At 32.5% G+C, this 14219-nt stretch overlaps 1 protein-coding gene across 1 annotated transcript; it reads left to right on the plus strand.

The window, feature by feature from the left end:
* Nucleotides 1-4948: 4948 nt before the first annotated feature.
* LOC149423219 (uncharacterized) lies at nt 4949-13500 on the plus strand. Its single transcript, XM_089632917.1, has 4 exons — nt 4949-5557; nt 8242-8516; nt 10766-10936; nt 12524-13500. The coding sequence occupies exons 1-4, from the start codon at nt 5353-5355 to the stop codon at nt 12608-12610; spliced, it is 738 nt and encodes a 245-aa protein (XP_089489043.1). The 5' UTR covers nt 4949-5352; the 3' UTR covers nt 12611-13500.
* The last annotated feature ends 719 nt before the right edge of the window (nt 13501-14219 follow it).

The raw sequence follows: 14219 nt of genomic DNA on the forward strand, positions 1-14219 counted from the left end.
CACAAAAAATATTATTGGTTCATTTCATTATAATAGTTTAGACTTTCGAAAGACTACAGAACGATCTCGTTCTGAGAACATAGATAAAGAAAACCACAAGAAATACAATGTGGGCGTATTTCGCGATTCAAAGGACTGTTGAATTTCGTAAGCATCAAAATGACAATCTAATCTCCTTCAAAGGAAGAAATCTTCCCAACATTACTAGTTCAAGCACGGAGGCTCCATCGAAGCCAGAGTCAAGTTAGCCTCTCAGAAGCAGGGCGTACTGTACAAGACCCGTAGATACTGCAGATAGTACCTATACAACTGCTGGCCATGTACAAATCGGGTGACAAAATACCTGAAAAAAACCCTTGAACCTGAAAAAAGAGATTGAGCGCGTGCTGAATAGGCTATAATCAAAAGGTAATAAGTCAGTTCTGAGACTGTTTTATTCAAATCTAGATGGAAGGCATTATTTCTAGCGTGTATTATATACTCGTATATGTTCAGTGCGGGAAAGGGATTATATTTTCTTAATCCGTAGTACTTCTTTATGTTGCAATTTTCCTGGCAAAAGATCATAAATTCAAAAAAAAATTAGTCTTTATGTATTTTCTTAATATCATCATTACATTGATCCTGGATTGGTATCATGTCGTAAATTCTGAGCTTATGCTTTCGATACATCCAAAACCCATATATATTTTCTATTCTTCAATATGAACACCGCTAAACTGCCAAAGAGTTTATCAGCAGGATTCCATGTTTTAATCAAAAATATTATTATGTAGGTAACGAAGAATTTCTATTTTTTTAAATAAATATCATCAAAATATATGTCCTTTTATTTATTATCTAGTGCTATTCATAAGAGCGGCATAAAAAAAGTTTTTCTTTTTTATGTGAATACCGTACAAGAGTCCCAGTTGAACATACCTAACAAATAATATTGCACGCTTGAGGTTTCTACTAACGCCAGGCATCATTGGTCTCAGGGCTCTTTTTTCATTATTTTTTCTCTATTATGATCGATCAATTTGGTGTTGATCACAACTTATTTTCTACATTTGTTATTTGCCTTTTAATTGTGTTACTAACAACTTAGTTTATGATTAGGTTGTCGTACTGAACTCCATCGTTCTGTATTATTCATTTCCCCTTCACGGGGGCGGATAGACCCCGTTCCTGTATCCAGTCAAGTGTAGTAATCATAAATGTAGGGACATCGGAGGGTCCTTGAGTTGAGAAAGGGTGGGTCCCCCACAATGGTCTCAAGGCAATGTCTCAGGGCCATCCCATTAGGGAAGTACAGTTATTTTCACATAAAATAATAGTAAATAATAATAAGTCATCGATAAAAATACTAATTTCAGTTGTTTACGTGAATATTCCTGCGTGAAATTATTCACGTTAAATGATTTTTTTTTTCAATTTTCGAAATTGAAACTGATGATTACTATTGGGTAATTAATGACAAAATTATCTAACTATCTTTTTTTAATTAATAATTTAATATTTTTTTTAAATTATTTTTTTTATTTAAAATTTGGACATATTCGTGATTTTCAAGTTTACCAACTATGTTGATTTGAAATGTAAATTACTGATCGAATCTGATAAAAAAATTACAATATTTGTTATTTTTGAAAGGCAATGGTTCCTGAGGAAAATTATTTTATAAATACTTTGGCTTCACAAATCCTACAAATATCCCGTGATTTTTTCGTTGTTATATGTATATAATTTATGTGAACTGTGTATACAAGAGACGAAGAAATAAATATAGTGGTGTTATTCTAAAACACGATTTTGATGTGCCTTTGAACTCCTTTCCCAGATCCCTTTAATGACCAGGCGGCATTGACTAATTACGACTATCAATGCCAGACGGTCATAAAAAGCCACTGAGAATTACTCGATATTTAACATAATAAAATTTAGTAATAAATTACGTTAAGTAATATTTTGTTTTTTTATAAATTTAATTTAGATTAAATTTGATAATATTATTATTAAGTTCTGCAAGTGTTTTAGTTTTTTATTATTGTGACAGCTGTTTCGGCTTACAAGGCCATTTTCAAACTGTGGTTAGTCCACATTGAGACGACGTTTTTATACTATTTCAAATTTAAATTTTGAAGGTGCATACATTGATTTATTACTGGTTACACCGATGACATGATCTATTGTTGGTTAAACCAATCTATGTTTTCCCCTCAGTAAATGGTAATGGGTTCTTAATTATTTACTAATGACTTTATTGCTATGAATTATTTGGGTGCATTATACTGCTTGGGTTTTGTGAAAATACTAAGAAGTGGTGAGTAAATTATTTTCCGTACTTTATTAATTAGTGTTAAATTTGGGTCATTCGTTCGTTTATTGATTTCTAATTGTTCAAGTAAATTTAATCTAATGCCCTTTTTTTCTATATGCAATGGTTTAGGACCCTTGTTGTTAAGTGGGGTATGATTATTCACCAAGAGATGTTCTGCGAATTTTGAGGATGTGTTTTTATTATTATAACATCGTATATGTTCTTGGAATCTAGTTGAGAATGCCCTCCCCGTTTGTCCGATGTAAGTGGCGTTACAATCGGCGTGGTCACATTTTAATTCATATATGCCACTGTTGTTGAGTATAGGGATTTTACTTTTAGAGTTTTTAAGGCTTGTTCCTAAATTATTGTTTGTTCGAAAAGCTATATTTAAACCACATTTTTTAATTTCTTTTGCAATTTTTTCAGATATTGGGCCGAGGAATTCGAGACATGCAAATTTTTCTATATTTTTGTTATTTACCGGATATATTAAATTGATTTTATTTTTATATTTCTTATTTTTTATTATTTTTTCAATGTTATTTGCCTCATAGCCGTTATTAATCGCGATCGTTTTTATCGTTTCCTTTTCTTTTACATAAGCTTTATTGTCTAAGGGAATGTTAATGAGTCTATGTACCATTGAATGGTACGCTGATAATTTATGAGACCAAGGATGATTTGAATTTGAATTTATTGTTGTATCTGTAAAAGTTGGTTTTCTAAATATTTCAAAGGTGTGTTTATTATTACTTTTACCAATTGTCAGATCTAAAAAGTTTATTTTACCTTCAATCTCATGTTCAACTGTGAAGCAGATTTTATTATTAACGGTGTTGGCCCAATTAGTAAAGATATCTAACTGTCGGTTGGTACCATTCCAACATATAAGGATGTCGTCTACGTATCGGACATAATATACTATATGTTTAGCTAAGGGAGATTTAAGAATTATATTTTCAATATAATCCATAAATATCTCCGCTAGAAGTGGACTTAATGGTGACCCCATGGGGAGACCATCATGTTGTTGGTAATATATATCATTGAAAAGGAAATAATTTGTATCTACGCAGATTTTTATGAGCTGGAATAACTCTTTTCTTATTACCGGATTGATATTGCATTTTTCCAAGATATTTTCAATTATTATTAGGCATTCTTTAATGGGGATGTTGGTAAATAGGGATTTTACGTCTAGAGAAATGAATTTACAGTTATGCGGGAGATTAAAATTTTTTATTTTATTAACTAGTTCTATCGAGTTTTTGACACTGTAACGTGGTGAAAAATTTGTTAATTTTTTGAAGATGAAGTTAAGTCTTTTAGCCAGGTTTGATGTAGGGGCGTTAATAAAAGATACTACGGGCCTTATTGGATTATTCGCTTTATGGAGCTTAGGTTGGCCATACAGAGCTGGGGCTCTTGGGTTCATGACCCTTACGTTTTTCTTTGACCATTCGGTGGGAAATATGGCATTGCAATTATTTATAAGGATGTTGACGTTATTGACAATTTTATTGGTTGGATCCTTAGTTAAAATTTTAAAATCTTCTGGTAACAAAAGTCTTCCACCTTACTGATGTAATCAATTCTATCTAAAATAACGATTGAGTTACCTTTGTCAGCTTTGGTTATAGTTAGATTATTATTTTTAATTTTATCTCTAATTTCTTTCAATGTTCGGGTTTCTGTACTGACAGCATATTTATTTTTATTGTTTATCGATTTTAGTGTTTTTTCTAAAATAACTGCCGTGACGTGTTTTGTTAAATTATTATTTTCCACTTTACGTAGAGAAATTTCAGTGTCGATAGCTAATGATTCTATTTGTTTGGGTGTTACTTCGCTAGGGATTTTATATTTAAAGCCTTTATCTAATAAATTATTTTCATCCGTTTCAAATGCAGTGTTTGACAAATTCACAGTTTTTTTATAAAATTCTATATTTTTCCTGGTGGGAATCTTAGTTATTTTCGAACTTTTATTTTTGTTATCAATCAAATTTTGAAGTTTATTTTGTTGTGTTTTAAATTTTTCAAATATAATTCCGTTAATATGTTCACGTGTATCAAAATCTAGGGTATCAAATTCCCATGCGTGAAGTTTAAATGTTAATTCTGAATGGATCACCTTTATGTAGTGAAGCAATGTGTCCCGTTTCCGACAGCACTCCTTTGTTTCTTCCTTCAGCCTTGGCCTTGGCCAATGGCCTTGTAAGCCGAAACAGCTGTCACAATAATAAAAAACTAAAACACTTGCAGAACTTAATAATAATATTATCAAATTTAATCTAAATTAAATTTATAAAAAAATTAAATGGAGTTCTACGAATTAAACACAAAAACAATAAATAATATTTTGTTAGCTGTATACTAGAAATAGATAAAGAATAAGATAACAACTAACATAATATTGGTATTTTACAAGAGGCAGATTGAATAATTCAAGGGAGAGAGTTAAAAGTAATTTAACTAAGCACCCTGGGCTATTTCAAAAATCTCAAGGACCAAAAAGACTAAGGAAGTGATGAACACAGATAGCTTTTGCTAAAAGAACCGATTTTGAGTTAATTCGATCCCGTGGTATTGCACATCCCTAAATTTTATCGGGGTGCGGCAAGCGCCAAGTGACAGGAAAGGAAATCAGCTGTTCGCTGTTCGCAAATACCGGTTGATGTTTTTCGGTGGCTTTTTGCAACTTTCATTTCTAATGTCGGATTAAATAATTGTTTATTGTTTGCTTCCACACTATTTTACACGATGCTTCATTTAAAAACGCGCACGATGTTCTCTCAAGAGAGGATTGTGATCAATACACATAATTTAGCGAGTAAATGCACAGACATGCCTTGCTTTCCCGACATAAATACTCCGATCTATTTTTAAAATAAATCAGATATATTTTTATAACCGTTTGAAGCGGAAGGGTGCTCTGCATCTAAGTATTACTTACATAAACATTCATGCTAGAAGATGCCCTGAAGCCTGGCTTGAACACGCATGTGTAATATATTTAAACATATGCCAGAGCAGTAACAGTTTACAATGCTTTCTGCAGAATTTTTTGATAGAAGTTACAGTTTAAAGAAGAAATTTAAGTATGAGTGGATTTCCTCGTTGGCTGGTTTGATTTTCACAGCTTCTTTGCCACCCATCCATATATTTTGCTTGTGGTTCTTTTGGCAAGACTATGCGAGGGATGTGGACAAGCGAACTTGCACCTGCTCCTGTTGGGATACTGTTTTCAAAGGTAACTAACTTGCTTGTCTTATTGATCTATATAAATATAACCCCACTTTAACAGAATCACAGCGCAGGATAGCTTATGTTATTCCATGAAACTCACATATTTTTAAAATTTATTTACTATTGTAAAGCTGCACATCTCAACACAGCACTAATCCAGTCATAATCCCACTTCAGAGGTTCGGTACTCTGGCACTATTTTCTGTTCAAGGTTTGAGTTTAAGAAATTAATTACAACTAAGATTTTATTTTTGTAAACAATAGAAAAACATTACTATGTTTTTTGTTATCCATAAAACAGAACTGATGTTATAAATTCTCCAAAAATACTTATTATCTAAAGTACATTTTCGAGTTATCCACATATATTACAATTAGATGCCAGATTAGTAAGATTCTACTGTATAATCACGATTGGGGACTATAATACCTTTATCATGCAGAATTACTGTTTTCTCTCCTGTAATCTAGAATACTTTAGCAAGCTGGTTTTCGGGTAAGCATAACATACGTTCTAAACTACGCATTCAACGATGGCATTAAATTAATTATCTTATGAAAATACCCTTTCTACTAATTATACTTTAAAATATTAAGAAAAATTATTTGTTTACGCACGCACATACGCAATATGAACCAATTGTTTTGTCCGTATAAAGTGACAATTCTTTCAAGAATGGCATACGATTATAATGTTTGATTGAATCACCGATACAATATTGTATTTGTATTATTTTATTGAAATACTTGCGTTTTTATACGGACAAAACTATTAACTCTTTGCACGCGGCCGTATCAACTGTTGTTACGGCAAAAAGTCTATACTCACACGCGCCTGTATCAACAGTTGATACGGAAACTTTGACGGCCGATATTCCAGCGCTCTTTCGTCATAGATGTATTTCTTGCTCACTACATTTGTAGAACTATCACGATGCTGACATCTATAAGAATTTCTCAAAAATAAAATTGTATTTCATAAAAAAAGATCGATAATCAAGTGCTCCTCTTCGCTCCTTTTAGTCCTTTAGTTTACATTTTTGTCAACGGATGGCGTTAGTACTAGTATGTCATTCACAACTTTTCATAACTAAAAATGATAAGTGCTCATGGTGTCCCACTTGTGTCTATCAACGCAGTGGCCTAAGTACACACACGCCGAGTGAATGGCGGGACCACATTCAAAAGATACGGTACGTCTTTGTATGAAATTTTATGTTTTTGTTTTTATAAACATCTAAGAGTGTTGACACACGAGGATTTGTTTTCATATTGTGGAGAATAATCTGTTCTGTCTATATAGTCCAATAAATCATGCCAGAATGCTATAATTTAACATTTAATTGCGTGCATAGGTATTTGAAAATATGTACCGCGTACGGGTATAGATAAAACGGAGCAAATTAACGCGTTCAAAAGGTTAATTCATAATGCATATGTACAGACGCAAAAGAATAATAATTCATCTTAATATTTTAACCTGTTGAAGGCCGGAGCATAAAACCGTAAAATATTAGTGGAACTGAAAGTTTTATTAGTCCAAACGATGCTGATTTTGTTTTTCATACATTTTACGAAGCATTAAGGTCAATATCGCATCACAAATTATGATCATATTAGAACGCTCGCATGTTCTCCGGATACCCGTCGGCAGTCCACTGGTTAAAGCATAACTTGCAAAAAGTTTATTTTCATAAAATAATTAATTTAACGCCATCTATGAACATGTAGATTATAACATATGTTACGTTTACCCTTAACATCAGTTTTATAACTTGCCAATTAGTTGTATGATTCAATGACTTTATTAGCTAAGTACTCCACCATTACACGAGCAGCATTTTTTGCTCATTATAATGGGATTAGGAGGAATTAAAATATTGGCAGGTTATACTTAACTCTTTGATTGCAGGAAGTGCCTATCGGTCACAAAAAAATTGTACCTGTTGAACACCGCCGTGGCCGATAGGCACATTAAAACATAGTTTCTTTTCGTGGGATTTTGCATCGCAATAAATGTTTTGTATCTTACTAACATAAATCTTGTTCGATGGGCAGCAAAATAAACAATGAGAAAAGATTTCTTGCTTTTCTTTTTGTTTAAAAGTCGACCGGTCGGTGGCTGAGTTGACATCGCGTTTGGATTCCACCCAGGCTTAGTGTGTTCAATTCCTTGGCTGGCTAAGTTCTCCATCACAACACAAGTAACATTTTCCACTTACTGTGGTGGTAGTAGGAGATTTTCAAACATTGTCAGGTTATTCATAACCAGGGAATGTTTGTGTTTCTTTTAAAAAAAAACACAAAGTTACTGCTGCGTCATTCTTCAACGCTTACGCCTAACACGCAGTTTGTGTCGTGTTTTCTTTATTTTTACTGTGAAACATACTTATTTGGCTTTACGGAAAATATAATAAAACTATTTTATGAATATTTTCGTATTTCTTTAAAATATTTTCTTATAACATGAAAAAAATTAAAACAACATTTCTATAAATATAAGTACTTATTCTGGGGAAACTACTTATGGTAGATTATTTACTATTTTTATAAATATATAAACGCATTATTTGATAAGATGGTACAATATACAAAAATAAATTTTTTCAAAAAACAAATAACTTATTATCAGCAATTTCTTTTATAAAATAGACAAAATTAATAAGAAATTTTTATTTTGTTTTTCAGGAACTTATGAATCCGGGATAGCATCGTACAAGCACTTTTATTTCAACTCCACCGAGAACATGTTCAAGATATGGATCCTTGTGGCGATCTTCCTGATAGTCCTGCACGAATGCGTGCGGTGGCTGGTCACCCTGTGGCTCACCTGCCGCCTCCGGTACTCCATGGCGCTGCTCTTCTTCTCCTCACTCTTCTCTCACTACTACTCGTGGTGGATCTATATTAACTATTACAATGATGAGTTCTTCTCCCAGTGGTACCATCAGTTATTCTTTACTGTAAGTCCAAACAATTTTATATTATTATAATAACTAGTGGCATAAATGTGAAACTGGTGAATCATGAACATTACAAACCGAACTCAATAAAAATTTCAACCTGAGCTTATCGAATAAATTTTTTTAATTTTCCTTTTTTTCGGCAACTAACACAATAATAAACAGCTGATAGTATCTAGTAACACAGGACCAGACCCTAGACGAACCAAGAAACTACTCGATATGGACAGAAACTCGCTGAGGGAACTGGTAGGACTACTAACGGGACACTGCCATCTCAGGAGACACATGCAGATATTGGGAGTGAAAAACACTAGTAGATGCAGGAAACGTGAAGAGGATGAAGAGACTCCAATTCACCTATAGTGCCAATGTCTTGCCCTGGTGGGAACTAGGCTCAGATACCTGGGGAGACATACAGTAGAACCAGAAGACATAGCCACATACCCAATGACAACCCTGGTGAAATAATTCATAACATACATTTTTTTACAATTTAAACCTGCTAAACTGCTTTTGCAGTTTGTACTGTATATATAAACCTTTCAGAAGAAATTCTCTAAATGATAGTGAAAACCCTATCAAACACCATACAAATAATTCAAAAGGTCATCACAGACATTTTTGTCACGAAGGTGATTGAATGATTATTTAAAGTAAAGTTTTGATGAAGTTAGCGTCTAAATACCTTTATTATTTGTGGTATTATAAATGGAACCAAGTACATACAACGTAAATACATATTTTTGTTCAAACAATAAACGTCGTTAGCAGTTCTTATCTATCCCGAAAACAAAGATTAGTCATTCACTGCCATCCAGATGATTATTGAAAGTTATGTTAATTGACATATAAATCAAATATAGAAATAGTTCAGAAGTATTTTCTTATTGCTTGCGAAATGATGAAAACTATGTTTCCATGAACCTTAACAATCTTAATGATAATAATAATAACATAACATTTATATAGTGCAGTTAAGTATCATTTCACTTCAAGTGCGCTTTACTATAACACACTTAAAAACGGTAATTTAGTATTAGTGGTCATGTTCTTAAAATTATTCCTACAGTTTCTTGATCTGTATCCAGATATTAAAGACGTAGTAATGCTTTATAAGATAATTCACAATTTTATTGATAGATCGTACTTATTAGAAAATATTAATGAGTTACTCGATCTCTGGACACATTTTAAATTCCTAAAAGCAATATGTACTAGTTATCTTGACAACTTGTATTTATGAGAAGAAGCTGTAGCACTGTAGTGATTTATTTTTGGGGTATTATGCCGTTTATTTGCACGTATCTGCCCTGATGATGGACACTGCAAAGCTGTACGAAAAGTTGGCTAAAGAAAGAGGTAGTGCAACACGGCATAAGTGAAAATCTCAAATCACATCTAAGCTGTAGCACCTTTAATTGATTATGCACCGACATCTATGCGTTTAACACAAACCTCATTAAATTCATAACACTCGATCGAATACATATAACAGAAAACTTATTATTTTATTGACTTTTATCATCGCATTTTCTTTTATGCTTTCAGCACGTTGAATTGAATAACATCACTTTCTCATTGTTATTATTGATAACATTGATGTATTATACTAGATTAGCCCTGTCTAGTTAAATTCATTTTAAAAATAACGCCACGTAGCGTACGTCACAAATATGGAGATGAACTTAACAACCTAACTCTGTTTAAACTCTTTGTACAAGCGTTCAAACTCGTAAGCGAAACCACGGAGAATTTGTTGTCAGAGGTGTTGTAATATGGACATAATTCAAATTTAAATATTTGGAACTGGGTTATTTTTGTGATTGAAAAAATTAACTTGCCCAGCATAGCTGAGAAGCAAAATAGTTTACTCTTGACCAACAAAAGGTAAAACGCAATGCACAGTGCCCATTTCGCATTGCGACACAATGCGTCGGCCTTTTCATAAATGTGCATGTGAACCAAACCAAAATTGTGTTGGGGTTATTTTTAAATGAATATGCCGTGTCTAGTCTAATTTAGTCTATGATTGATACCCATTCCATGTTTAAATGAAAACCTAGGAAATATTTCAAAATAATACCTAATCTGGTCTAATCTAATAATACTTAACACTGTCAAATAGGAAGATACCTAATACCTAATCTGGAATAACTAACACTGTCAAATATAAATGTATAAAGACATACAAAACTATGAAATAAAATCAAAATTAATAATTTGTATACTTTTTATCTGTTTTTCAGCTAACTGAAGTCCTGTCCACGCTAGTGGTTCTGTGGCTCGCTAGTCGAGAGCGCCACGTGACACTCATCCCCGCTGTAACCATTACGGGTATCGCTGTAATGCATGTGGTGGCCGCTTCCAAAGACCAGTTCCTCGTCAATGTTTTGCAAGGAGAAGGACACGCTCATCAGGTTACTAAATACCATCTAAATTATGTTTATATATTTTTTATATATATACATATCAACATTCCAGGTTACGAATCACCTGACAGTATTTTATCCTTACGTACTCCCATCTTAACAATGTAACAACATCTGATCTCATGGTATTATTATGCTTATGTCTGTACAGTTTCGGATTATTGTAAACGGAAGTGGCGCCATCTGTTATTGAAGTTTTCATACATTGATCGAATTCAAATAATATTTTTAAAAACGTAACATGTAATAATAATTAAATTGTTTACGAAATTGCTTCTGGGTTAAATCAGCAGGTGGTGATGGCTAATTTCCTCTGGCAAATTCTGTCAGAAAGTCAAGAGTATTTCCAGTTTGCAATAAAATCCAAATCAATAGAATATTATACAGGGTGTATCGGCATGTACCCGACAAATTTTAACCAGCGATTCCTGAGCATATATGGAGTAAAAAATGTTATGGCCACTTTGTTGTTTGGTAACATTTTTTTTTTACTAAAAAAAATATTATTCATATTTTCACCACATGTCACCACTGTTTTATCCTTTGTCAAAGTTTGAAAACCCATCTGGCAATATTTTATTCGAGTTTCGTTGAATAATGTACGTATGTACCTACATTGGCGCGCTTTTACAATCACAACGAAATGGCACAGCACCATTCGTCTCATTTTTAACTATTATTATTTAGTGTGTACGAAAGAGCGAAGACGCTTTTCGACATACTTGCTAATAACAGCTGTTGAACACGAGAAGTAATGGCAATGACAGTGAGGGAGTGTGGAAATTTTTTAGTTTTTTGTTTTTAATTGAAAAAAAAATGTTACCGGACAGCAAAGTGTCCACAACATTTTTTACTCCAAATGTGCTAAGGAATAGCTGGTTAAAGTTTGTCGGGTACGTGCCGATACACCCTGTATATATATATATCTGAACATTTCCGAAAACTAAAAACTGATTTTGAAAAGTGTAGATATTAGTTTTCATATGTCCAGTGGATTTCCAATGATCGAAGTTATATGGCATACCTACATATTTAACGTAGGCATTCACAGGTAGTTTTCATTTGGATAGAAAAATTAATACCTATGTGATAAGTAATTTTTTAAATACTGTTGCACACCAAAAGAGGCAAAACTTTACTATCAGGGAACTTTACTAAATTGGGCAAAAAGAGCTGCCCTGAGGGGCCTAGCATTTATTATTGATAAGGAGACTCATGACTCACTTAAGCACTCAAACCATGGGCCCATTGTTTTTCTTAATCCCCTGACTATAACCCAGTCTCTTTAATCAAATTTACAAGGGGTGGCATTGGATAGTCAGCTACATCTCCTGGCTCCACAATGTGTCTTCCCAGGTATCTGAGCTTTCTACTCATCGCTTCACATTTCTTACTACTTTCCACTCCCAACAGCAGCACGTGTTGCCTTAGTCTCCTGAGGTGGCAGTGTCCTGTTAGCAGTCCTACAAATTCCATCAGTGACTTCCATACAGAGGATTTAATATTTACTTACAAAGTATAATGTCATATTTATTATAATTCTGTTTTGAGACATTACGATTACTTATTTTCCAGGTTGTACGTGATATTGGGTTTATGATACCGGATCTTCTCCATGTTGTGGTTCCACTTCTGAGTATTCGTCGCAGGACGTGTCTATAACTGTTTGTAAATCATCGCATCGGCCCTCATTGGTCTGTCGATGAATTTACCACTAAACCAACCAAAGAGAAACAAACCAAAAGGAACAAGAAACTAATTAAAATAATGCACAAATTTAAACAGCAGCCATAAGTTGTAAGAAAACTGTAGGCTGATGTTCGTGCCAAAAATTTAATATACGTAATTAATAATAATTAGATAACATTTTCGTTAATATTAAAAGTGAAGCAATCTTAATTATTTTAAATGTTTACCTTATCAATAAAATTATTGATGAAATATGTAATGTATATTTCGGTGCTGTCAAAATTTTACTCTTGAAGAGAATGCGAAACACTTTTGTTTCCCCAAACTTATTAATCTTAAAAAATAATATAAGACAATACAGATTAACGGAAATCGTCTTGAAATTAATAAATACTTAAAACACACTTGATGACGGCCATTTTTATCAACTTTGCTAAGGCAATTCAGAATTCCTCGTGTTGCTGAAAATGGTCTTTGTATTAATCCAATTCTCCAGTCTGAGTAATTTGAAATTGAATCGCCTCGAATGGCTGAAACAAGAATATAATGCTGTGAGTTATATGATATGCCTTAGAAAGACTTATGATAAGATCCAAAGATATATTTTGTATGCAACCTATATATTTTAGAATAATTCGCCGAGTCATTTTAAAAACAAAACATTTTTACTTGTAATTTACAATCTGGCTTATTGAGAATCATAAATTGAATAAATCAACAGTTGAGAATCAACGCTTCTAAATTATTGTTAGATAAATTTATGAAAATGAATTTTCTATCAGTTTTTGCAAATTTTCATTAAACTCGTAAAATCATTATCGCTGAACTGAGTGTTTTTTTTAACATGTATTAGTTTTCTTTTATCTTGGATGTTGTTACTTAGATTGATGATGTCTGTTTTCATTTATTGAATATATTAGATGTTGTAGAACTATGAAATAGATTCAGAACAAGTAGATACATAAGATTAATAATAGTATTATGTAGGTACTTAACATACTAAATAATTAAAATCCCTTTGAATTCCCTTTAACTTTATGATCCTCAGCTGTTTATTATCCTTACCTGGTAATGTTGTATAGAAACCATAATTATTATTGTAGAAAGTACTCACTCCGAAGAAGTGAGGTTGATCTTCCTTTAATTTGTTGTAATACATAGTATTATCCCAGTGGAAATGAAATATTTTTACTTTTACATTACTATGTTATGTGTTTTTCTATTTCATGAAAATGCGTGTTATGTTTATAAGACTTAATTCAAATCTGTTTTGAAAAGGCAGTCATTTTGTTTGAAATATGTAATTTTTTTTAATATTCTGTAAATAATGTATCCCATCTTGTTGTGAATGAGTTTTTGTGAAAAACCGAAGATGAAATCACTTTTGTGTTTAAATTTAATATGTGCATAGATAGATGTTTTCTACATGAATGGTATTATTGTTTTAAAACAACCAAAGCTAGGTCTAGTCAAGAACTTCAAATAATAATATATTATTAGGCATTAGTTTGTACTGACATGTCGTATTCCCATAGTCATTTTAGAAGTAGAAAATAAAATGAAATTTTGAAATAGATTTGTG

The sequence above is a fragment of the Hesperophylax consimilis genome, chromosome 6 (genome assembly GCF_061612785.1).
Source record: "Hesperophylax consimilis isolate HC1 chromosome 6, BYU_Hcon_1.0, whole genome shotgun sequence".
NCBI lineage: Eukaryota > Metazoa > Arthropoda > Insecta > Trichoptera > Limnephilidae > Hesperophylax > Hesperophylax consimilis.